General features: G+C 46.1%; 1 protein-coding gene across 1 annotated transcript in view; it reads left to right on the top strand.

Annotated features, from left to right (window-relative positions):
- Positions 1-24527, top strand: part of LOC119160761 (zinc finger MYND domain-containing protein 19) — a 125745-nt gene extending 101218 nt beyond the window's left edge. The window contains exon 6 of the mRNA XM_037412989.2: positions 16767-24527. Within this exon, the coding sequence (XP_037268886.1) occupies positions 16767-16966 (200 nt within the window). The 3' untranslated portion in view covers positions 16967-24527. The remainder of the gene's footprint in view (positions 1-16766) is intronic.
- Positions 24528-27078: the final 2551 nt, after the last annotated feature.

Here is a 27078-nt window from a genome sequence, read left to right as displayed (position 1 = left end):
CACCGTGGCAGTGGCAGACTATAGACTGCGATGTGTCTTTCCTAGAAGTTACAAAACATGCGCCCATTACCCATATCCGAACATACTTCCTGGAACTTCAACACAAATACACACGTCCTGAGTTCTTTACAGATGCTTCCAAGTCCAACTCCTCTGTGTCCTACGCTGCTGTCGGCCCATCTTTTTCGGATGCTGGCCCTCTACATCCAGGCACAAGTATCTTCACAGCAGAAGCTTACGCGATACTTGTGGCAGCTAAACACATCAAACAATTACAAATACAAAAAGCAGTAATTTATACAGACTCCCTCAGTGTGGTAACGGCTCTGCACAGTCTTAAAAAACAAAAAAACCCGGTCCTTGTCTCACTTTACTCCATTTTGCGCACACTCTACACACTGAAACAACATGTTGTAGTGTGCTGGGTGCCAGGGCACCGTGAGATCCAAGGCAATGTGAGGGCGGATCAGCTCGCTGCATCTGTCCACAAAAGCACTGGTCCTATACCCATATTAATCCCGGCCCTTGATCTTAAGCCGTCTCTCAAACGAACCTCAGGGACTACTGGCAGAGCAAGTGGGATACACACACACAAAACAAACTACACATTATTAAGCCACACCTTGGTCATTGGCTGCCAGTATCAAAATCGCGTCATGCAGAGGTAATACTAACGAGACTCAGGATAGGACACACATACACGACACACACGCATCTTTTGTCAGGTGGTGATCCACCATTATGTGAAAAATGTGGTGAAACATTAACAGTCCTTCACGTTTTAATCCAATGTAAACAATTAGAAACTATAAGAAAACAGCATTTTCCATTACCCTACCGACAACATATACCTTTACACCCTGCAATGTTCGTTGGTAGGGAACCGCTTTTTAGTCATAAATCATTGTTAGCGTTTTTAAAAGACATTCATAATTTTTATGTCATATACCCGGGCATCCCGTAGCACCACCTCTCCAGGGAGGTTTTTGCTGCGATGGCTACACAACAAAGCACTTGCCTCACGGCCCTTGGACGCAAGGGTACGAACGAGTGAGGCACTTTTGCTAATGCCAGACATGTCCACCATCGTTTTTATTATCACCAACTTTTGTAATCTATTCGCACCACACACACCTTTCACGGCATGGTCATGATTTTATTACTTGTATGTTTTTACCCGCCTTACCGCGAGGAATTTTATGGCCCTTATACAGCCGCTAATCACAATCATTGACCACATTCCTTATCCCATGAACTGGCGCTTTTTGGCCATCAAATGGCCCTTGCGCCAAAAAACACCATATATTATCATCATTTCTACCACAGGCGTCCTCAATTCTATTAACTTCCGACTACCGTTCGGCATACTTTAGGGACAGGAATAGCACCATGGATGTCGACGCACCAATTTAAGAATGAAGGATGCCTATCTCTGGTTTGTTAATGATTAGTTACGTCGAGCTTCGTCGACAAAAATATGTGTGCAGCATGCTTGGCTTTGCGTGTACGCACCACATGTTTTCCGCTCCGTCGATTCAAAGTAGCTGTACATAAAAATAATTTCAGTGGTTTCTTAATCAGTAATGCAACGCCTCCATCTCTCGTTGTTCTATCATGTCGAAGCTCATTGTATGGACCTAGGAAATACATCCACATCATTAACATCATCCTGCAGCCATGTCTCCGTTAAAGGGCCAGTAAACAGCCCTGAGGTCCAAAAATTCTCAAAAAGAGATATATGAGCAGTTTTTCTTTGGGAACATGCTGCTGTGCTGTTATCACCCGTCAATGTTCGAAGTGTACCGCCACAACAGATAGCGGGCGCAAGTGGCGTCCGCCAACCTGTATGTCACGTGGTGTTTGTGAGTATATTATTAGCCATCGAAATAAACGGCGGGGGTTTTTCATCCATACTCTTCAGCGCGGCTGTACGATTCCTTTTTGCTCGCGCATGCGGGCTGTGTCTCGACATGGTGTCAGAAGTGGGATCTAGTCAACTATCTCTGTGAGGCCGGGTATCCCGACAGTGATCCCGGGTCTTCGGCAGCCGCCACCGCTGGACTTTGACAAAACGTCAGAGTGGCCGGCGTGAATCGACCACTTTGATGACTACCGCTTCGCCACAGCCCTCAACGAATGCTCCGGAGAAGCCCAAGTGCGCACACTACTTCGTACAATGGGGCACCAAGCATGCAAAGTCTTTTCTACGTTTCGGCTGACTGAAGACGAAGCAAGAAATCACTGACGTAGTCAAGCAAAAGTTCGACAGTCACTTCATCAAAGAGCGCAACATTGTTTACGAAAGCGCGTGCTTTCACACACGTCGGCAACAGCCGGAAGAATCAGTGGACCAGTTTGCGGCGGCACTTTATATTCTTGCAGACCGTTGCAATTTCGGAGATATGAAGAAAAAGCTCATCCGGGACAAGTTCGTTGCTGGTCTTCATGATGTGCAACTGTCCGAGGCCTTACAGATGGACCCGCAGCTGACATTGGCATCGACGCTGGCCAAGGCTCGTCTCAAGGAAACCGTGCGATAGCAGCAGCAGTGTCTCCGGCCGGAAGGTGTTCACTCCGGTAGCTCGCTGGAACTTCAGGAACAGGGAACCAATGTGGACGCCGTGATGCACCAGAAACGACCGCAACAAAGCCTGGGACGGTGCTTCTACTGTGACGGCAACGCCCACCCAAGATCTGCGTGCCTGGCAAAGTCTTCGAAGTGCCACAACTGTGGCAACAAAGGACATTTTGCCAAGGCCTGCCTTAAGAAAAGGGTGTCCTCGCAAAAAAAGGTACGCACCTGTGCGGTCCAAAACGACACCGGGAAAATTTTTGGGGGGGGCAATTGACGCAGACGGGAAAGCACGCTACGTGCATGTTACGATAAACGCAGTGCCAATTGTTGCTAAGGTGGATTCAGGTGCATAAGTGTCGGTTTTATCGTCTGCTTTTCCAGGGTTGCCCACACACCTTAATAAAACGGATAAAGTGTTGCTGGGTGCGGGCTGCCATAAGCTGAATGTACTAGGCAAGTTTGTGACTAAAATTTCGTGGAAAGCGGAAACTGTCCGTCAAACTTGCCATGTTGTAAGCCCACTACGTGACGTCCTTTTGGGGCTGCCAGCCTTGAAGGCCTTAGGCATTGTGAAATTTGCCGACTCGCTGACAGCAGATCAGGAGCAATATGAAGTACTTTTTCCGCATGCCGATTGTAGCCTAGGGACAATTCCAGGAGAGTACACTATAAGGCTACAACCTGGGGCTATCCCACATGCCATAACAGTCCCGCGGAGAGTCCAGATTCCCCTCATCATCATCATCATCATCAGCCTGCCTACACTGCAGGGCAAAGGCCTCTCCCATATTCCGCCAGTTAACCCGGTCCTGTGCTTGCTGCTGCCAATTTATACCTGCAAACTTCTTAATCTCATCTGCCCACCTAACCTTCTGTCTCCCCCTAACCCGCTTCCCTTCTCTGGGAATCCAGTTAGTTACCCTTAATGACCAGCGGTTATCCTGTCTACGCGCCACATGCCCGGCCCATGTCCATTTCCTCTTCTTTATTTCAACTATGATATCCTTAACCCCCGTTTGTCCCCTAATCCACTCTGCTCTCTTCTTGTCTCTTAAGGTTACACCTACCATTTTTCTTTCCATTGCTCGCTGCGTCGTCCTCAATTTAAGCTGAACCCTCTTTGTAAGTCTCCAGGTTTCTGCTCCGTAGCTAAGTACCGGCAAGATACAGCTGTTATATACCTTCCTCCTGAGGGATAGCGGCAATCTACCTGTCATAATTTGAGAGTGCTTGCCAAATGTGCTCCACCCCATTTTTTATTCTTCTAGTTACTTCAACCTCATGGTTCGGCTCAGCGGTTATTACCTGCCCTAAGTAGACATAGTCTTTTACAACTTCAAGTGCACTATTACCTATCTCGAAGCGCTGCTCCTTGCCGAGGTTGTTGTACATTACTTTCGTTTTCTGCAGATTAATTTTAAGACCCGCCTTTCTGCTCTCCTTGTCTAACTCCGTAATCATGAGTTGCAATTCGTCCCCTGAGTTACTCAGCAATGCAATGTCATCGGCGAAGCGCAGGTTACTGAGGTACTCTCCATTAACTCTTATCCCTAACTGTTCCCATTCTAGGCTTCTGAAAACCTTTTGTAAGCACGCGGTAAATAGCATTGGGGAGATTGTGTCCCCCTGCCTTACACCCTTCTTGATTGGTATTTTGTTGCTTTCTTTATGAAGCATTATGGTAGCAGTTGATCCCCTGTAGATTTCTTCCAGGATGTTTATATATGCTTCATCGATGCCCTGATTCCCCAGTGTCTGCATGACTGCTGATATTTCTACTGAATCAAACGCCTTCTCGTAATCTACGAAGGCTCTGTATAGTGGTTGGCTATATTCTGAGCATTTCTCTATTACCTGATTGATAGTATATGTGGTTGATTATTGTTGAGTACCCTGTCCTAAATCCTGCTTGTACCTTTGGTTGATTGATTTCTCATGTTTTCTTAGCTGTGTTAGCCTTCGTAAATAGCTTGTATACTACGGAGATCAAGCTGATCGGTTTGTAATTCTTCAAGTCCTTGTCATCTCCTTTCTTATGTATTAAGATGATGTTAGCATTCTTCCAAGACTCTGGTACTCTTCCCGTCAGGAGACACCTCGTAAACAGGGTGGCTAGTTTTTCTAACACAATCTGTCCTCCATCTTTCAGCATATCTGATGTTACCTGATCCTCACCAGCAGCTTTGCCTCTTTGCATGCTCTCCAAAGCTTTTATGACTTCTATCATTACTGGTGGGGTGTCATCTGGGTTACTGCTAGTACTTATAGTATTAAGGTCGTGGTTGTCTTGGCTACTGTACAGATCTCTGTAAAACTCCTCCGCTATTTTAACTATCCTATCCATATTGGTAGTTATTTTGCCTTCTTTGTCCCTTAGTGCATACATCCGACTTTTGCCTATTCCAAGTTTCCTCTTCACTGCTTTGACGCTTCCTCCGTTTTTCAGAGCGTGTTCAATTCTCTCCATGTTATACCTTCTTACATCGCATACCTTACGTCTAATAATCAACTTCGAAAGCTCTGCTAGTTCTATTTTGTCTGTTGTACTTGACACTTTCATGATTTGACGCTTCTTAATTAGGTTCTTCGTTTCCTGGGAAAGCTTGCCAGTGTCCTGTTTAACTACCCTGCCTCCAACTTCTACTGCACACTCCGTAATGATACACGTCAGATTATCATTCATTGTATCTACGCTAAAGTTGGTTTCCTCACTAAGAGCAGAGTACCTGTTCTGCAGCGACACTCTGAATTCCTGTACTTTCCCTCTCAGTGCTAGCTCATTCCCCTCATAGGCAAGCTAAAGCAAGAGATCGAGAGACTAGTGCGCAAGGGGGTAATTAGAAAAGTAGACGGCCCCACTGAGTGGCGCGCCGGAATTGTGCTGGTCACGAAGCAGTCAGGAAAGCTAAGAGTGTGCATAGACCTCACCAAACTAAATAAGTGCAATGTTCATGAGCGCTTTACGTTGCCTACGTTAGACCAAGCTCTGGGATCTCTGGCAGGTGTTAAATGGTTCTCCAAGCATGATGCCTTCTTGGGGTTTCACCAAATTCATCTACGGTAAGTAAAGACTCCGAAGAGCTAACTACGTTCTTGACTCCTTTTGGGAGGTACTGTTTTACTAGACTTTCATTTGGAATAACGTTCCCTCCTGAATATTTTCAGAAAAGAATGTCCGAAACTCTATGCGGCCGGCCAGGCGTTGTCAACATCTTGGATGATATTTTAGTGTTCAGCGAAACGAAAGCCCAACATGGCGAACGTCTAGCCCAAGTTCTGTCACGCTTAGCTAGTTCCAAAGTGACCCTGAACACAGAAAAGTGCGTGTTTGGTGTAAATGAAGTGCAATTTCTTGGACATATTTTAAAGGGGAGCGAAATCGAGCCAGATTTAGCTAAGGTCAGTGCATCAAGAATCTCGGCGCACCAAAAAGTGTCACCGAAGTAAGAAGCTTAGTCGGCATGGCCAATCACTTGGGACGCTTCCTGCTTCATTTGGCACACACTACAGCCCCGATGCGTGCTCTTTTACGCAAAGATAGCGAATGCGTTTGGGGGTGTGACCAAGCAAAATTCCTAAGTAATCTGAAAGAGCTAATGTGTTCTGCGAAGTAGTGTATGGCCATGTATGACGCAACGTTTCCAACAGTTCTGTCAGCGGACGCCTCCTCTTTCGAATTGGGAGCGGTTCTTTTTCAGACGCAAAAAATGGGTCAACGTAGGCCAATAGCTTTCGTGTCTCGCTCCCTTACAAACGCCGAGCGACGATACTCTAAGATAGAGAAAGAAGCACTGGCACTGACATGGGCTGCCAAAATATTTGACGAGTACATACGTGGCCTCAATGTTGTCTTTGAAACGGATCACAAGCCTTTGGTATCTCTATTGAGCCAGATGGCCATTGACCACATGCCAACCCGAATTAAACGATTCAGGCTGCGCCTTATGCGATATCTGTTCAGTGTCCAGTATGTGTCGGGTAAATCGCTTATCACAGCCGACACACTATCACGGTCACCGGTGGCACTCAGCGATGGCGAAAAAAGGTCGAGTGTATCGTCACGGCGTATTCTAAAGCGTGTTTGCTGGGATCGGAAATGGGGGACAATTTTTTGGTCGGAGTGAAAGAGTGTCAAATGAAAGACAACATTTGCAAATGGTTTCACAGGCTGTGTCATACTGGTTGGCCCAAAAAACCCACTGTTTCTTTGTTCCTGATTTCATACTGGCAAGATAGAGCATGCCTCAACATCATTGATGGTCTGTTGTTGGAAGGAACGAGGCTTGTAATTCTGCAATATTTATGGGTGGAAGTGCTGCGCAAACTGCACGATGGGCATCAGGGCTTCGGTCGATGTCGCAGGGTAGCTAAAGGTTCAGTTTGGTGGCCTGGATTGAGCACCGAACTGGCCTAGTTCGTGAACCGGTGTGATGTTTGCGCACACATGCGCCGAAACGAGCTGAGCCTATGATAGCGATCGCGACCCCTTCATTCCCTTTAGAGAGGGTTGGGGTGGACGTATGCGTGATCAAAGGTCAGGCCTACCTTGTCGTGGTTGATTACCTTTCACGCTACCCCGAGATTGCTATTCTTCCTTCCACACAATCTTGCGTGGTAATTGAAAGACTGAAAAGCATTTTTGCAAAGGCATGGAATCCCTGAGTACGTGGTCACCGATTACGGTCCACAGTTTGTAGCGACTGACTTTGAACACTTCGTTAGGGCTTATGGGTTCCGCCATGTCACCGTGAGTCGGAGGCACCCGCAGGGCAACGGGAAGTTGAACGAATGGTTCAGACGATTAAGCACCTCATTTTAAAGTCCCAAGACCCTTACCTCACACTGTTGGCTTACAGGGCAACTTCCGGAGTACTTGGAGTGAGTCCTGTGGAAATACTTATGGGTAGGCGGCTCAAGACAAGAGTGTCAATGCTACCTCCTATCCCAAACCCAGGACAAAGCAGCCCGACAGTAGCAGTGGCCACTGAACAAGAGGTCAGGAGGCGGCAGTGCCGTTATTACAACCAGTGCCATTGCGCCAGGCCACTTCCCAAGTTGGAAGTTGTGGGAATCGAGAGCGCCCTCCTACCTGGCGCCTCATTCCCCAGCTGCCGCAGGTGCGCCACCATGGTAGCCCGGGCACGCATAAGCACCGGCATCCGCCAAGATGGCTGCCAGGGCGCCTCTTGGTCTGGGCCAGTCAACCGTCGGCTTCTTCCCGCGCTGGCATGTCCGGGCAAGCTACGCGGGTGCGCTGCGCGGGCCTACGTCACAACGCAGCGCCATTTCTCATTGGGCGCGGGTGACATCCTCCTCTCCTACGAGTTGTGTTGCGCCCGACGATTTGCTCGTTGCGGCAGATGCTCTCAGGCCTCCACGAGAGGTTGACGCGCTGCTTAGCAGGCGGCTTCTCGTTCAAGCGTTCGCCTTCGGCCCTTGCGCGGGAGTCGTAGCGCCCTAGGCAAGTGTACTTGCTCGGTCTTGCGGAGTTCCCTATACGGCCTGCAAGCCCGTGAGTGTCGCACTGTGCTGCATCTTGGGTTAATAAACCCGTTGTTGTTATCCTGCCTCGTGCGTGGTTTCTGCGCCGTGCCGGAGAAAACGACGAACCCGGCCGCAACGTCTTCGCACGCAGCGGCAGAGGAGGACGTCTCATCCCTACACGGTTGCACATAGTAGGTAAGCCTTGCGCAAACCTATCTCCACAAAGTAGGGGACCAGGTGTGGATGACTGACTTGAAACGCAAGGCTGCAATCCTTGCACCAACGCCGCAACCTCGTTCATACGTGGTGCAGACAGACTATGGGGTTGATCTCGATAGGAACAGGAGAAGGCTTAACCGCCTACAGAGAGAACGTGCAAGCACGGAAACCTTTGAGTTTTCAGTGAATGAAGAGCAGCTGGGCACTGCACAGTTAGTCAATAGCACTGATCTTCACAGTAACCAGGGGTCGCTCAACCATAGTCCAAATGAAAGGGGAAACGCGGACATTTCCGCGCAGGCGAGTACTGCCCAATTGAATGGTAGCACAGGCGACTTGAATGCAACAGGCGAGGTGCCTCAAACTGGCGATGTGGCCCATGGTGACTCCGCACACGCAGTAACAAGATACGGTAGAGTGGTGAAGAAGCCCATAAAGCTTGGTATTGATGAGTAGCTCTCTGCGGTGTTATTTTGGTGGAATTGTTTTTGTTTGTATAATGTATATTCTTTACCTCGGTGGTTGTTTTTGTTTGTATAATGTATATTCTTTACCTCGGTGGTGCACGTGGATGTGTAGCTGTTGTCGTTGAAAGGGGGATGTGCCGTTATCACCCGCCGGTGTTCGAAGTGTATCGCCACAACAGATAGCGGGTGCAAGCGGCGTCCGTCAAGCTGTATGTCACGTGATGTTTGTGAGTGTATATTATTAGCCATCAGAATAAACGGCGGGGGTTTTTTCGACCGTACTCTTCAGTGCGGCTGTACGATTCCCTTTTTGCTTGCGCCGACGCTTCGCGCATGCGGGCTGTATCTCGACAGCTGCCGCCAGAGTTTTGCGAGTATGTGCTATATTAAGGAAGTTATAGGGGTTAGAACATTTCGGTCTAAGCTGGTTTCAAAGTTTCGCGCGGCCTCGCCCCCTTTCTCCCTTCCATGAAGGGGAAGGCGTAGCCCTTCGTCGTGACTCCGCCCACTTTGGCAACGTGACACCACGTCAGCGATTGACGTCATCGGTGAACTCGATCAGTCGCAACACACTTCCGCTTGTTGCGAAGCGTGGTTGTTTGTTTACCGTTTGCCGCACCAGCCACGGGTCAACCGTGTTTGCGTCGGGTGCAAAGTGTCGACCACAAGCGATCAGGTCTCCGACATACGTCGCTGGATGCTCGATTCGCTTCAGCCATGCAGCGCGCAGGGCCCCATCGTGAGGCACCCGGTGCTGATGCTTCTCTGCTGCCCAGTTGCTCGATTTGCAGCCGACGACAGAGCAATTCTTTTTACCCGTGTTGCTCATGTCAAGGGCGAAGTACGTTAGTACGTCCGCACACACGCTGTAGTTGAGCGAGGAGTGTACACGTGCACGCGACAACTGGGAGGCTGGTTCTTTCACCATAGTGCCAAGAAACCTGGGGCAGTTTCGTAGCTGTGGGTGGGAACAGGAACCGACGTTGACTTCACTACTGTTTTTTTCACACTTGATTTAGACCAATAGGGGAGCTGCGTGCTACGTCACGTCGCCGATCGCCGAGTTGCTGAGCTTGTATGGGGTGTGTAAAAAAAAAAAAAGTCGGAGCCTGTTTACTGGTTTTTTAACAAAATCATATGGAGCTCATATATCATGGTCAAGCTTTCTACATCAGCAATTTTGTTCAGAACACTCCGTGCACTCACACTTAACAATGTAAAATTTGACCACAGTGTGACGTCCCCGCAAACACGGACTGAATCCCGGTCCTTTTAAGATAATTTCGCTCGTTTCTTAATCCCACACATAAAAAAGGGAAAAGAAAACCTTCGGTGTAACGAATGGGCATGCCGGAGTGGAGTACCTTGAAAGATTATTTTTACTATTCTCGCGGGCTACCCCGCGCAAACACGAGGACCGGGCGGCGCCTTGTCGTCTACAGACAGTGTGACAGTGTACGGTGGAGATAATCCACGCGCACCCTTCAGATTTGTGGCATGGGGGAGCAGCAGAGCACCTTTTGTTGGTTCGGGGAATGCGACCCTGCCGCAGCGCCTGTGCCGGGTCCGACCTGACTTTCGGTCAGCCTCCGTGGCTCCAGGGCTCATTACTGCATTCTGCGCGGATGGCCACCCGCGGCGTTGAATGACGAAGAAGCGGCGGCTATGGAGAATTTCGCGGGAGACACCGAGCTGCATGGAGACATCGAGACTCGTTCTGGACTTCGGCTTATCAAGTACCAGAAACCGGGACAATCGGTTCGGCCGAAAACTTTTAGGCACAACACTGCAAACTCCGGACGTTGCCCATTACAGACGATGCACTTTGTCGGAAGCATCGGGACCATTGTTCACCCGTAATTAGTGTCTTCGGACGGCTCGCCCATCTTTCTCCCTGAGGCTTGAGTTTGTACATTGTTACTTGCTCGGCTTTGTTTGGGAGAGGGTTTTCTACTGGTGTGGGCCGCGAGGGCGGCCGTCGAAGATGATACACTCCTACTGACAAGAAAATGTGTCGTGTCAACAGTAGCGATCGGTTTGGTGCCCCGGTAGGGCGGAGTCGGGTCCTACAAAAAGGGACTACGAGACGATACGTGGAGAGTCAGCGATATGATACGATGAGCTCGAGATGGTAGAGAGACGGAATGAAAAAGGAAGATAACGGTGCGAAGAGATAGCGATGAGAGTCGATGAGATGATGACTGGGCCAAGGACGGTACGATGAGGAATGAAAGTTAGGGATAGGAGGCTAGTGAATGGAGCGTTACGAAAGAGGGCTAAGATGGAAATCACTAAGAGGCACGACGTAGGCGACGATGGCGAAGACAATGAAGACGCTGACGAATTGGACAGATCAGACCTCGACGCCAAGAACCAACCTTCGGCCCTGATTCGAGCAGCCAACTCCGAGGCCCCGACTACATGGACATTCTGTGAGACAAATTTCACCTCACTTACTTAAACGAGCTTTGCGGGAAGGGATGCGGCATATTGAGACATTGCGCGGTTTTATTCATTGATAACTTTATCATTTGTGTAGTCCTGTGTTTACTCTGTATTGAGACACCCTTGTATTGTCACCGTTACTTCGCTTATGTATCCTGTTACGCATGTCGCGAGTATTTCCTGACGTGTTACAATTTCGTCTAACAGAGATGTCGTTCACGGACAGTATGTGTGTACGCCATTTGCACTTGCTACTAGATTAAATGAATCAGTAAACAGAAACAGGTAGTAGCGTCTCTTACTTCCCGGCCCCAGCATGAATCCCTATATGTGAGAAGTGATTGAGACAAGTAGCCAAGAGGGAACCGGATAGACAGGGGGTTTAGTGGTCTTCCCTCTCTTTGGTAATCGGTGGCGTAGCGGGGGACGTCTCAACGGACGTCAGGTGGTGTGGGGTGGTACGCTTTTTGCAGACTTGTCGATTTTGACTCAAGCATTTCAGTGTATGTCTCACGTATAGAGAGTGTGTAAATAATGTGCGGTTCATCACGAATGAGTTTAATCATCACGCCATCAAGCTTATCTTTCTTAGCAGAATGCCCAAGCAGCTTCTTTTCTGAAGAGTTTCCAGTGAGAAATCGTCGGACACACTTATTACAGTTCCTTTTCAATTCTTTACAGCTTCTCAAGATAGTTAAGTTCTCTTTGTAATCGTTTAATCTTATGATAACCAGTCTTGGATGACCACCCTTCTTTTGGCTGATTCTGTGAATTTTTTCCACAGACAACGCTAAACCAAGACTCTGAGCAAATATGTCTGTTACTCAGATCCTGTTACTCAGTCACTGTTATTGCTGTTCAGATGCGCTTTCGATTCCTTGAATGGTAGTCTTTAGCTTTTTTACTTTTGCCAATTACTCAGAGAAGCTTTCAAGTTTACCTTCAATGTGAGTAAGACGAGTTTAAATCTGCATTTGCTTAGCTAGTATTAGTTGCAGCAGTTCATCAGTAGTAGGTCCTGGATTGGTCTCAGCACTACCCGAAAGCATAAACATCAAGTCTGTCCACAATACACCTAAAAACAACCGTTTGACAGCAGAAGAGCAATAAGAAAAGGATCACTTAAATGGAATTGGGATACAGGGCAACAGTAAAGCAAGCCGGATGTGCTTGAACAGTGTCAAAGAAACGCTTCCGATCCCACTGAAGGTCAGTCGTTTCAATGATGCCTTTAAGTGCTTTTCTGCTGGTGATGTTCCGCGGCTGGAATTTTCTACTGGACAGTCATGATGATGTCACCCTTTGTCACCTGTGACAAGGAGGTTGAGCTGAATAAGACAGGAAGTTGATAGCTTGATCCTCTACAGTTGATTGCAAGTGGCAGGATCTGCAAAGTAGGCGAGGCATGTTTAAACATTGTCAAAGAAATGTGTCGCTCCCTTTCCAAGCCCTCGATATTGGTAAATTCCTTGGCGGAGTGCAGGCACCCGAGGCATCACTTCACACTGAACTGTTCTGGACACCTGGCACTCTCAAAGAGGAATGTCAAATTTGCCTAATGTTTGATGCTACACCATTTTCTCTCAGCGCAGCTTGTCGCATGCTTATTTTTCTACAAGAAACCGTAAGGTATGAGATCTACAAGCTCGAGAGTGGCAAAGTGATTTGCTACATCGATGATCCACTATGGTGCTTTGGACTGGTGGTGGTCCCTAAAGTATTAGGAGATTAGTCGTTGTGTTGACTTAAACTGTTTAAATGAAGTGTTATTTCAAGAGCGGCAATTTTCCCAATGGTTGAACAAGTCTTCGGGCTTATTAGAAATGCAACAGTGTTCTCCAACTGGATGCAACACTGAGTTTCCAAGAAACATTTACTGCGGACTGGCAAGAGCTCACACACAACCTTTAAACCCGTTTGGCTGATACTATTTCTGCCGCTTTCCCTTTGACATTACCTCAGTATCGGAGCATTTTCAAGCTGATAACTGGAATTCTTGAAGGACAGGAAGGGGTAGCAAATATGATCGACAATATTGGGAGTGAGGGCAACCACTGGAAACACCAGCACTGCTTTCCTGTGACGTCATCCCGTGACTCGCCTATGCCGTCGTCAGTGCAGCACGCTTGCTTTCAACCCCAATCCTGTTCAATTTCTAACCTACAGGTTTGTTTATACACCCATTGCTGCAGTACCTAATGCATTCGAGTGAGCCTTGATGTGAATGAGCTCTTTGAAAATGTCACGCAATACACCTGACTGATAAATGAAATTGGCGAAACGACTCTGCATTCATCCTCAAATGTGCAGCTCACTCAGCGGCCACTTCTTTCTTTTTAAGCGTCATTGCATCCGAAAAGTCTTTGCGTCTGGTAAAAATGTTTGGTGGGCGCATGACGATGTACTTGGTGGATCTGTAGGCATAAGAAGTTGCCTTTATTTGCACCAGGCTGAAAAGAACAATTTTTGAAGCCTGGAATCACGGCCACCATTCGTTTAGCCCTTGTATGGTTAAATGAGCGCATGATGCGCTGCTTCTCGCCCTGGTATGAGTTTTCGAGCGTACGCTAAATTAAGAAGCAGTGGGATGCGTGTTTGATAAAGTCGAGAGTGGGGAAACAACCGAGCATTGATTATCACGTGTACAGCAAGAACTTCCACGAAAATATTTTGTGTACTGTGTGGGGGTTGACGTGTGGCGAGTACGACCAAGGACTTTCTAGGAATGTACGCAAGAATTTGCGGCGGTGTGGGGAAACAACCGAGCATTGATTATCACGTGTGCAGCAAGAACTTCCACGAAAATATTTTGTGTACTGTGTGGGGGTTGACGTGTGGCGAGTACGACCAAGGACTTTCCAGGAATGTACGCGAGAATTTGCGGCGGTTATTCGCGCCAGGCTGTCAGGCCTTTTGCAGCTGTCTGCAGTTCAGGGCATTCAGAATGATTTTGTCCTGATGCTGTCATTCTTCATTGCATATTCGAACGTCTCTCTTCTGTAAGCTGCCGTGATGTGCTGAGCTGCTGGTAAACAAATTGGTTGATGCCAGAGACCAGCAGAGTCACTGGAAACAAGATACGGTAATTGTAATTAATAGTTGAGCAAACGATGGGAGCAGGTATTATTGCAACGTTTAACGTCCCAAAAGTATGAGAGACGCCGTAGTGGAGGGCTCCGGAAATTTCGACCACCTGGGGTTCTTTAACGTGCACTCAAATCTGAGCACACGGGCCTACAACATTTCCGCCTCCATCGGAAATGCAGCCGCCGCAGCAGGGATTGGATCCCGCGACCTGCGGGTCAGCAGCCGAGTACCTTAGCCACTAGACCACCGCGGCAAGGCGTATGTCTAGCTTGTGGTGCCCAAGAAACATCAAGAAGACTAGAAAATATCGCCGAAGATTGTCATTCAGATTAACCATGCAGCACAGCGCATTCACAGAAATCAATCCTCGCAAGCGCATGACTAAGTTATGCATGCGTCGCGACATACTTCGATTGCGATCAAACCCAGTTGGGTCTGGATTTTTTTCGCTGGCTCATGTGCGCAAGTTGAAAGCTTTGGAACAAAGGATGGAGCTTGTACTCTGGGTTAATACGCCAGCTCGTGGCATAGTGGTTATGCTCACCTGTTGACCCGAGAATGGTGGGATTTGAATCCCAGCCGCATTTTCGATGGAGCTTTGATTGCTTGAGACCAGTGTGCTTAGATTTAGGTGCACCTGAAGAACCCCAGGTGGTAAAATTTGCGGAGTCCTTCACTGTGGCCTCTTGCGTAACATTATCATGGTTTTGGGATGTTAAAACTCGGTAATTATAATGCACAAGAGCTGCTTCCTCCTTCATACAGTAGTGCCCCTGCCCGTACTCTTCTCTTTCACAGCCTGGACACCATGGGTGTAGCCAAGGGGGGGTTTAAACCCTGCCCGAAGTTTTTCAATTTTGCTTGCTTATAGGTACATGCACACAAACACATGCAAAAGCATTCATAAAGTATGATGCAACCCCACCTTCCCTCCACCGAAAAAATTTCTTGCAAAACATTTCTGGCGGGCACATGTGCAGTGCGTCAATACGAGAGAGCAGTTCTGTCAGGCAGGTGCGAAAAGGGCGAGAGTTTCAGATTTAAATGTCTTTGCAACACACCCATGCTCACTGGCATATCTTTGACAATGGCAGATTATTCAATGACTAGTGTGCATTTTTCAGTCTTTATTGCATAAAATGCCCAAATAAATACTGTTTTCATCAGATCTGGCTATGCTGCGCCAGCTTGTAGATAACAGTCTAACATTTTTAATATCGCTCATACTGAGCACCTAGATTGCCAAATGAAGTCGATGTTATCTGCACAGTTGTCAGGCTCACAGGGTGATTTACCAAAAGATTTTTCTTCGGCATCTTCCTTGGGTGGTTCTTTTTTTAAAATGAACAAAGGACCAAGTGAATCAACAGATTGCAATGTAAACATTGTAGTGCCCTAACAAGAGTCCCAAAAATAAAACATGGCTGTTCAATTGACTGGTCACCAGTGGGTTAAGGGCATAGGTCGGTGAACTCACTCATGAGTCGACTCACTGGGACTCACTCAGACTCGGGTCAAGCCGCGAGTCCGTGTGAGTAACATTTTTGCGAGTCGGAGTCTAAGTGAGTCCAGTTTAAGAAAATTTTTGTGAGTTGTGAGTGCGAGCGAGTTTGGCTCAAGAAAGTTTTGATGAGTCCGAGTCTGAACGAGTCCTAAGATTAAGATATATTTCTTGAGAGTCTGAGTGAGTTCCACTTTATTTTGCCGAACGAAACTGTTATCTACTCATCTTCGGCAGTATTATCAGCCTTGTCTGTATTCAAGTTTATACTCATATCTACTCGCAGATATATTTCTAAGCAGTGTCGTTCACACATGATATCAACATTTATTGATCAGAGGTGCAAATTGCATAGGGGAGTGCCTTGATCTCCCTCCCATCAAGTCTTTGATGGAAGTTCTTAATGAATATATATCTTATGCTGTCATCACTTTAAAAAAAAATGACCTTACAAGTTTGAAAGCACTCAGGAGTTGTTGTTGAAAATACTATGTAAAACGGCACCAAGAAGAGGTACTCGAGAGTTCGACGGAATACTGATGGCCAGGTAAAGGCGTTGTTGAAAAACAGGTCACTAACCAATGTCAAAGAAAATTGTGAACAAGGGATCCGTACGAATTCAGAGACGTCATTTGTTTTGTTTGACATTGATCGGTGACCCGTTTTTTAACATGGCACCAAGAAGAGCACTGATTACATGGGTATTGAAGAGCATTGACACCATTGTCGAAGAAGCCAATCCTAGACTAATGGACTCGATGAGTCTGCTCACTCGGGCTCAGACTGAGCCGTGAGTTCGGGTGAGCCATGTTTTGGTGAGTTTGAGTCCGAATGAGTTCGGTTGAAGAAAATTTTCATTAGTTGGAGTGAATCAGGCTCTGGAAAATTTTTTTGAGGTTGAGTCCAAAGCTCAGAATATATTTCATGAATCTGAGTGGGCCACACAAGTTTTGCTGACCTATGATTAAGAGGCGATGTACTGTTTCAGAGGAAGGTGGCTGCTACTATGAGTGCCACTATCCGCCCTGTAGCAGCCTGGAGCGGGAGCCCCGGGAGTTCAGCATCTGTGGCCGTTGCCAAGCCGCCCGTTATTGTGGCCTCTTCTGCCAGCAGCGCGACTGGCCCTTGCACAAGCGCCACTGCCGCCCCCGGCTTCGAGCACATCGAGAGAAACCCCCTGAGCGATGACTTCACTTGTCCGGGTATTTGTAGAGACCTTCCTTCTCTGCCTGTGGTGGTTCGAAGCACCACTGGGACCTGCACTAAGGTGCTTGCTCAGCCTCACCTATTGTATGCCAAGCTTGATGAGTGTCCCTAGGTGGAAGTACTTGTCAGCTGTGGTGGTAGCTAGCTCCATTGAGCATTCGTTGCTCTTGCTTCACTGCCAGAACATCAGCTTGCAAACCGTGTGGGGGGGTTGCACACAGCAGTGCCTCCAATCGAAAGTTTGAGTGTTTTTGCACTTTGTGTCTATTAAAGCAGTGCATGTGTGTGTTCTTATTTTTTCACAGTCATGCCAATGCCTCTTTTTCATCAGGCTTTTCGTTTTAACTGGTACTGTTGCCTTCCTGTATCCCTCTAGTTTTGTTGTGATGTCTTTGCTTGTCAAAAGTGCACTTTGTTGTTTTAGTGTCATTGCCATTCTTCCTTCAGTTTGTGTGAAAGGGGGATGGTGTTGAGGAGTCATTGACATTCCTTGGAGGCTGCCCTCTACCCAGCTTTGTTGTTTGTCTAGTGGGCTCATATAGATTGTTCGCATTCATTATTGTGAGCATGCATTCTGAACTTGTTGTGATGTTTGGTTTCGAGCTGGAAAGCATAGAGTTTCAATTTTTAATTTGGAAGCAGTTTTGTGAACTCTGTCTGAAGGCAGTCTCTCTGATAACGGGAAGAGCGGTGTCCTGGCACATGTTCAATGTCTGATGGGAGTGCTTTTGAGCAGTCACAATTTCAGAGAGCTTGCCAGTGACCTGGGTATTTTAACGCTTCCCCGACTACTTGCCCTTAGTGAGGGTTCAAAACAAGTGTCTTGTAGTTAAGCTTATATCAATGAAACAGTCAACGATGAGTCCCCAGCAGTTTTAATGGCAATTAATCACCATAAAATAATTAATTCCACAGCTGGTAAACTGCCACTGGTGTAGCTGCTGGATACACTGCCTCCTATTTTGTAGCCCGTGCTCGAAGCGTCTGAAATTAGTGCACCCGTTGGTGTTTGATGATAGCGCCAGTTTTGGGGTCCTGCCTGCAACGGCCCCCTGTAAGTGCTCTGACCCTTAGGCTGACTGGTAATCGATCTGCAGTTAGCATTACCAATATGCTCAGCGTGACCACTACTTGGTGCAATAGCTTGCACAAACTATCGCTGGTATCACTGAGAAGTGTGTTTTGCCAAAGCAGGCATGATCACCAGAATGGTGCCACTGAGCAGTGTTGGAAGAAGGGACCTCCCCACTGCTCCATGCCGTCCAAGCCCTCTGACAACTTGTTATTCTTGTGGGTAGTGTGTCTCACCTTACGGTGCCAGTTGTGACACACAGGGCTGAGCCAAGTCTGTCCGCAGTTGTCAGTGGTGCACATTTAGCACTGCTGTAGGAACCACCTTGTGATCTGTCGTTGAGCTGTTTGCACATGTTTGGTGTAGTAGCGGTACCTGAACACTGCCAGTTTTACACGGAGTTTCAGTTTGATAAGGTGAGAGGCTTGAAGCCTTCTTGAAATTAGTGAAATCCTGTCACAGTTTAGCAGTGCTGATTTCCTGCTTGCAATTGGAAGGATTCATGTAATATAACAGATTTCTGTTGTCTGCAAGCCTAAGATAGGAACAGTTTTAGCGAACCAGAATTGGTGACATTGGCTAAAAATAGTGCTCGTTTTCGCACTAATTGCAATTCACAGCACTTTCTGGGGCTCCCAAAATGTGGTCTGGGTTTCGCAAGTGCACTTGCGACAAGCTAGTTAATAAATAGCTACGTTGTGGCCGTAACATATGGCTGTGCTCTGGATCCAAACATACTATGATCAGCATGTGTTCTGCGTGGTAGCAACATCTTTTGGCAAAGATTTTCATCCTGAATGCTCAAAGAAGTTAATATAAGATGCACTTGGTGTCACCATTGTGTTTCAGTGCAGAGATTTCTGTGGCCAGATTAGCTTTGATAGCAGATTAGCTTTAATAAAAACTTTCTGGGAGCTACTTCCTTTTTGTGGTGTAAACTGCAATTGGTGTAGGTAAATAGTGAGCTGGTACATCTGGGCAACTCAGTAGCATGCAGGTCTGTTCACATTTTTAAGACCGGTGTAAAACATTATCATTTGCATGTTCGTCAATGTCTTTTATCCTTCTTGACTACTCAGATGTTTTAGTTGTTTTTGTAACTGCTTTCACCTTGTCTAATGTACATTGCTACAATTTTTTTCAACTTGGGAGTTCTAAGATTTTTTAATATTGAGCCTCATTGCTCATGTCTGGATTTCTTGTAGTATGAGCAGAAATTTGCATTTTGCAGATTCAACTGGCAAAATGGTAAACTGTACCAAATTGGTAAGATGTGCTGAATTATCTTACGTGTTTGTCTTCTACCTTATTTTCATTTTCTTAAGCTGGTGAGTGTCTCGGCACCAATTGAATACAAGCTTAAGTTCGCAGTAGCAAGTTTGACTTACTCACACATGACGCATGTTTAGGGTAGTCATAATGTTTCATATGTGACCTACTGAGCCGTTTATTGCACTTGTGTGTTTCTGAGCAACACAATCAACGCTTGTGGAGCAGTGCATCGGTATAAAGGTTTCTCTAGCTAGGGAAATGAATTGCAGCAAGCACGGAACTGCAGCAAGCACGGAACTTGTTGCACTAACATATGAAGACCTAGTGCTTTTACCAAGCCACCTATTGTGGTACAGGACTAGGGTAGGATTTTAATGGGCATATATACAATTCAGCTGGTTTATGTAGTGAAAAGTATTCTAAAAACTGTTTTGTTAGCATGGCACAATACCTAAATACTTAGCTAGACAAAGAACTACATAATAGTAAATGGATTCCCCTCTACAATCAGTTGGGAAGTTTTTGGGATGTACATGAAGGCAACAGCTGCATAACCTAGCAGCTACTGAAACTGGCCCAATTTTATTGCTTGTACGGCGTACACTCCAGTGGTGCCATTTGCAAAGTTTGGCCGTTTTTGGTACCTCCTGCCTTTGTTGTCACTGTATTCTTTAGTAGCTGACACATGTGTTGTTGAAACCTTGTTGAGTTGTGATAAGCCTCAAGAGCTTAAGAGCTTGTGCATTCGTGCACTGAATGCTTCTGCTGCAACCCAAATATGTGCGCTTTGTTAACTTTCTTGTGCCATTACCAAAAAGTGTTTGTCATTCACTGCAAAGTTTGTTGTAAGTAGCTTTGTAGTGGTCAGTCATCCTGCTAGGAAAGGCCAGGAATGGGCATGATGTATCTGCTGTTGCTCATCATGCACTGGCCTGTTTCCTAATATGCCAAACAGGTCTCTTTTTTTTATATCCAATGTCAAGTGCATCTGCTGTTTTGCTGTGTAAAACACTGCACAGAAGCAATGACATATTGTAGCTTGTAGTTTATTCTGAGTGTTGTAGTATGGTCTGTGTGTTCCACATTCTGCATTCTAGTCTGGCTGAGTGAACACAACGAGCACATGATCTCAACAAGCCAACAAGATTGCAGAATGAGTGACGTGTGCCACAGTGGTTCTGTTTACATTTTGTTTAGCAACTAACTTTCGTACTGAAAGACAGTAGCTTGTGCAGTGTGGTCAGTTGCAAAATGCAGAGGAACAGCAGCAGTGCAACGTTTTTCATGCCTGAAGGATGATGGCGGGTCACGCTGTGGCCATTTTTCATCTAGCTTTTGACGACTTGAAAATAATAGTAATCAGCCTGTCAAATGCCTAGTATGAGTGGCCATCTATCTATACTACCTTTTGGTGATGACAATGCAACTGGTTCCAACTTGCCTTTGCATGGCTGCCTATGCTGGTGCAAGGCTTGAGCAATAAGCCCAAATCATGAGAATTCTTCTTTCTGCATTTTGTCGCTGTCGAAAGCTGTGCTCCAACTAAAAGATCAGTGGTAGTAAAGAATGGATAAAAAATCTGCCACACATTTGTCTTCAAATAACACTCGTTGTTGGGCTAGTTAGTGCATTGCCTCAGAAAAAAAATTCCAGCCAATAAAATAACGAACACAGGAAACAGGAATGCGGCTAGACTATTAACTGTTTATTCACGTTCGCATGCCTCAAGTATATGTGATCATGCAGTCACATGGTCAAGTTAGAAGCTCTTAAGAAAAGTTGCAAAATACAATAAACTGACGCACAATCACTCAATGCAATCTTTGCCGTACTAATCACTCAAGATTACAAAAAAAGATTCCGGGAAAGTTTTATCCTTCCTGTGCACTGCCACGGAGCTATCACTGCAACATGCATCACCATTCTTTGCAGTGTGAGAAGCTTCTAGTTTTTTACGTGCCAATTTGTCATGGCTTCTGCCCAAAATCCTGATTTCGTTCAAAACTGGCTTACATTTATACTGTTTACAATGAAGGGCTAAATTGGAGCCTGTTCCTTTCTGTAACGATTTAAAATGTTCCCAGGCTTTAAAATTCACACAACAACCTGTTTGGCCTATGTACAACATTCCACAAGTCAGTGGAATTGCATACACCACGCCAACAACACAATTTACAAAAATCTGCCCATGCTTCGCTTCACACTGAGGTTTCTTCTTTCTCTCAATGCGTGTGCATAAGCCACCCAGTTTCCTTGGTGCAGAAAAACCACGAACACATCATACTTGAAAGCAACTTTTTTCAGGCTATGCGCAACGCAGTGTGTATAGGGCACCACCTGTGGTCTTATCTGCTCTAGACCAGTCTGCGTGTTGTTTTTTTCTTTCATTTTTTATAGCAAAGATTCAGATACAGCGGACAAAACACATCTGGGAAAGCCAGCGTTTTTTAGTCTATCAATCTGGGCGATAAAGCTCGTCTCAAGCATGTACTCACAGGACTTAGTCAGGGCAGATTCAAGGCAAAGAGAACAGATGGCTTTCTTAACAGTCTTAGAGTGTGTCAAGCCATACGGTAACAACTCTCTTTGCTCTTGGCAAATATCCAACACAAGTGTCCTTCACAACACATTATATTTGTCTAAAAATTGCAGACGATTGTTCACCGGCAACTCATGCGTAAAGCAGCACAATACGCTTTGCACGGTGTCGTCATAGGCCACGTTAAAATCAGTTGCTAAAATTACCAAAAAGTCATCCACGTATCTACAAATTCGCAGGACAGTGCCTTTGTCTAACGTGGATTGTAACTCCCGGTCAATAGAGGATAAAAAAAAATGTTTCACAGCACAGGGGCAACACAGGATCCTATGCACATCCTTTTCTTTTAAATATGCAAGCCTGAGTCAAAGGAAACAACCGTCGACCGAAGGTAGAATTTGAGGAGCAACAAACTTTCTCACACTAATGCCCACAGAGTTTTGAAATGCGATAGTTCCATTATACTGAATGCAATGTCTGACAGACTTAAACAGCTCTGTATGCGGTACGGAGTAGAATAAATCCGACATCAATGGAAAATGTAAAACCTATTTCCTTCTGCTTTTCTAAAAAAAGCAATGACGTCTGTCGAATCTCTTGTTAAAAATGGGTCACACAACTCAAGCGCTCGCAAGTGGTCAAGCAAAAATGAGCTACCTTGCTGTAACCAAGTACCGTGTTGACTGACAATGCACCTGAATGGCATGTGTAGCTTGTGCGCCGTCACAGTGAAGAACACGTCTAAAGTTTCTTTCTTGCAGTTACTGATGGCAGCGGCTAATCAAGGAAGCTGCATCTCATTGCACATAGCTATCGCGTTTGTCTTCATTCTGCAAGTCTTGCTGCTCACCTGTACAAAGTTCTTTGATAATGCTTCAGTTGCCTTTTTCTTTGTACCTTGATGCAGACATCACCACAAATCTGCCTTCTTTATCTCCTTGTAGTAATCGTAGGTCGTTCCTTTCAAAGTAGGAGATGACATGCTGTGTGCTGTCCTTTGGTAGAAGGTCCGTTTTCCGTGCAGTTTTCATAATGCTGTCCACACCATCTAACAGGCATCTCTCACTGTCATCTCTAGCTTTATAAGCCAACTTCCTGTTTAACGTGAATAGATTGTGTGCCTGAATCGTTGGCGGCACGCTGTACTTTGATCTTTTCTGCAAAATGGCAGCTACACCTTCAGGAACAGAGGCGTCGTCTAGAAGAACCAGTCTGCAGGGCTTAGTGGCTGCCTTTCCAGCCTTCCTCAGCGAGAACTGAAGGAGTCGTTTCCACAGGAACTCTGTGTTCTGCATTGTGATTCATCTGTAGGTTTTCATTTTTTCTTTAGCAATCTACGCTGTGTCACGAGCATAGCACAGCACCCGAATCCAATCGTACTATAGTCTAACCCGCGTCCCAATTTCTGACTTTATGATCTGGCAGATACGCTTGACGTGCCCAATAGACAGTGTGGCCATTCTGAAAAAAGCCGCAATTTCTGGCAGCACCAAACCGTTTCGTAAGTAGTAGGAGTAACACCTTGTACAGCATGTTGCCGTGGAAATTTGAACGATCTAGCTGCCTTCCTGTCTCCTTTTTAGTTTCCTGTGTTTGTTATTTTATTGGATGAAATTTTTTCTGAAGTTTGTCTTCAAAGTGCTGCAACTGCTTTGCGGGACGGACACTTGTTTTGTGCTTCACTTCTTGCATCAACAAGGTTCTGCTGGCATGTTTGTGAAGATGCAGGGCGTTTGGGTCCCATCTTTTTTGTGGATTAATCTAGTCCCTTGCTATGCATGCACTTGCTTGTTTATTTTCATCGGTGTTTTTTCGCTACTGTTCGTAAGTTTCAGTATTTACAAGGTTTGCACAAAAATAATGTGCACACTCTGATCGTCTCACTGAACTGAACCCATCTTGTTCTATAAACTGTTATCCCATTGCCTAGGAGTACCTGTGAAGTGGCTGTACTCTCTGGGGTGTTTTAATGTACAGAAGTTTCTTAAGGGCATCAAATGATAACCCGGCCTGTAGGTAAAACCACTGAAAACTGTCAAATTATGAACTTACAAAAGAAAGAAAACCTTGCCGTGAGTAATAAGCTCCCCCTGGGTCCAAATATCTTTGACCGGAACTCTGTGATTACCTCCTGTGGTATACATCTGTCATTTGCACTCTAATTGTATACCAGCTCAGAAATGTAGGCTGCATTTCAAAGGAAAGTTTTAGCCATAGTGAAGACCACGTTGCCTGGAATCGGTGCTTTACTACTGTTATAGACCCTCAAGATCCCTGTGCGACCCCTTCAATCGCTTATATAACCTACATCGTAAATTCCTCCTCTGTATTACTCTCATGCCTTTGTTGTATAACTTTCTAAACAAATTATTTATTGCCGTGAAAGTATCCAGTATGTGTGAGTGGTCATATACAATCTTTTTCTTGCATCCTGAAAGTTTTGCATCAGTTGTACAATATTTCTCATACGAGAACAAGAATGGTTGGCGTCGCCCCTTAGGTTGTGAATATGTGTTGCTGGATTGTTAATTGCTGGGTTCAGTTTCTGTCATATTGCCCTGTGCCTGACCTGAATGAGCTCTTATGAGAAAAACTTAATTTTTGCTCATCGTGCTTAAACTTGTGTGAGCCACAAAAATAATAAACCATGTCGCCACAGATCCAATCTTGCCACTTGTTTTATTTCTACTTCCCTGCAAAGCTACAAGTGTCTACGGTGCTCAGCTGCTGACCACCTGGCTCAGCCAATTCTACTTCCTTTCACACAAAGTTAGTGTATACTGATTCTAGAGGAAAAGCTGGGCCGCAATACCGCTAACCAAAACGAGGCTTGCATCTTGCACTGTTGCCATTGTTGCTTCAACAATGGATATGCTGGGTCATTGATCATGCATCATGAAACACTTTGCTGAGCAAAGGCAACGTGGACAAGAAGTGGAGGACTTTTTGCTTCTTGTCTGTGATTACCTTGGGCAGCACCGTGTTTAATTTCATTGTTGCCGTTACATTACTTTGATGATGGGCCTAAATTACCATTGCACAATGCTCACAATACTTGTCATATTCTTTTATCTAAGTATTTGCACAATGAAAAGCATGTGCACATTGTGTTTATTTAGAATATGTTCAAGGAAGACACAATGGGTATTTATGCAAATAACTACATGCGGAAAGGAGCGCTTGCTGTCTGGTTTATTAAATGGCGACCCTATATCAACAGTTGAGAGCATCGAGAGTGCCCGATTTCAACACCGGTTTGTGTGTCGTGTATATACTAATTATGCCTTCACCTACCTACAACTCAAATTCATGTGAGAGGCTTTTTTTTTTTGTTCTTTAAGCTGAAAACTGCGGTGCAAAACTGGACTGACTGCAAGGAAAAGGCGAGACAAGCACTGAAAGATGTGTGCCCTGTGAGACTCCTGCTATAGCGTGAGAGAGCTATCAGCGGTGGAACCTACAGAAGTAGTATTTGCGACTCAATAGGGTGCCTCGATGTGCGTGCGCCTCTGTTTCCTGGGTGGAAACACCCTTGAAAAGACTCTGCGTCGCCTGGGGCCAATATTGGTTCAAAAGTGTTGGGGGGGGTGGGGGGGGGGGGGGGCACGCGCGCAGGAACAGTGCTGTAAACATGTTGTTCTTGACGTATCGAGATCCGTTCTTTGGCCGTTATGACAGGCTGCTGTATGCCACTTGTGGTCACACGTGAAAGGCCAGCGGACATTTCATTTCTCTCATAACAACAGGCGATAAAAAAAATGGTAAGCACAAATGAGACGCGACCGCTGGCATCCGACTGGCAGCACCAAGATATGCGAGGTTAGTTCTTAGCTCATCCAGCATGCAGCCGTACATTTTTTTTATCGCTGGCAGTGAGCATGCTGTTGAACAAAGGGTTGCTTGTCTCGCTATAGTTGCATCACCCAATCATTGTAGGTAGCTGCTTTTACAAAGAGGATGTTAAGCTTTGGCCCCGCCGCGGTGGTCTAGTGGCTATGGTACTCGGCTGCTGACCCGCAGGGCGCGGGTTCAAATCCCGGCTGCGGCGGCTGCATTTCCGATGGAGGCGGAAATGTTGGCCCGTGTGCTCAGATTTGGGTGCACGTTAAAGAACCCCAGGTGGTCGAAATTTCCGGAGCCCTCCACTACGGCGTCTCTCATAATCATGTAGTGGTTTTGGGACGTTAAACCCCATATATTAATCATGTTAAGCTTTGTGTTAAGGCGTGCGTAGTGAATAGACACTTCGGCTAGCTTGCTGATAAAAATTGATCATAGCTCTTGCTAAATAAGCACGAGACAAAACGATAGTAATCTATACAAATCAATACTGATTCATGCTCATTAACACCAATTGACCCGCATGATTTAACCAGGGTGTGCTTGGAAAAAGCCTAGTTAAGCCACTATGTAGCAGCTTAATCCAGTTTGGACAAGCTAATTTAATACGAGTAGATACCGACCTATACTGATACATAGCTATTAAGTGGGATTAGGCAAGATTAGTTATGATTGTAGTGAACACGCCAGTCCGATCCGAGATGGCAAAGCCATAAGGTAGATTAGACCTGACTAAGTGCCGTTCTTTCGGATTAAGCATGACTACCGTATTTACTCGCAGGCAAGGTTCCTTTTGGCGGTGCGTAAGTTTGTTGCCAGACTTTAGAGTGGTTGTTGCCAGACTGCCGCTAACTTTGGCTGAAAAGTTTTTTTTGTAGTTGTGGCTTTTGCGTAAGAGTTTGTAGCTATCCGCGGTGCATTTCTTGGCTAAAAATTTTTCTCCTGTAGTTGTGGCTTCTCCGTAAGTTTGGTGCTATTCGCGGTGCATTTCCTGGCTGAAAATTTCTCCTGTAGTTGTGGCTTCCCCGTAAGAGTTTGGTGCTATCCGCGGTGCATTTCGCGAGTGCATGAGCGACGCTGGCCGTTTTAATTAACGGAATGAACCGAGCCTAGCAGAAGTCGAGCGCGGCGCTGCTGCGCAATTAAGAGGCCGTTTTAATTCCGTTTTAATTAACGGAATTAACCACGCATTACAGAATTCGTTTTATTTACGGAATGAACCGAGCCTAGCAGAAGTCGAGTGTGGGGCTGCCGTGCAATTAAGAGGCCAATTTAATTAACGGAATAAACCGCGCCTAGCAGAAGTCGAGCGTGGGGCTGCCGTGCAATTAGGAGGCCAATTTAATTAACGGAATAAACCGCGCCTAGCAG

This window comes from Rhipicephalus microplus, chromosome X (assembly GCF_043290135.1).
Source record: "Rhipicephalus microplus isolate Deutch F79 chromosome X, USDA_Rmic, whole genome shotgun sequence".
Lineage (NCBI taxonomy): Eukaryota > Metazoa > Arthropoda > Arachnida > Ixodida > Ixodidae > Rhipicephalus > Rhipicephalus microplus.
The sequence above is the reverse complement of the archived record's forward strand: the minus strand, read 5'-3'. Positions and strand labels throughout refer to the sequence as shown.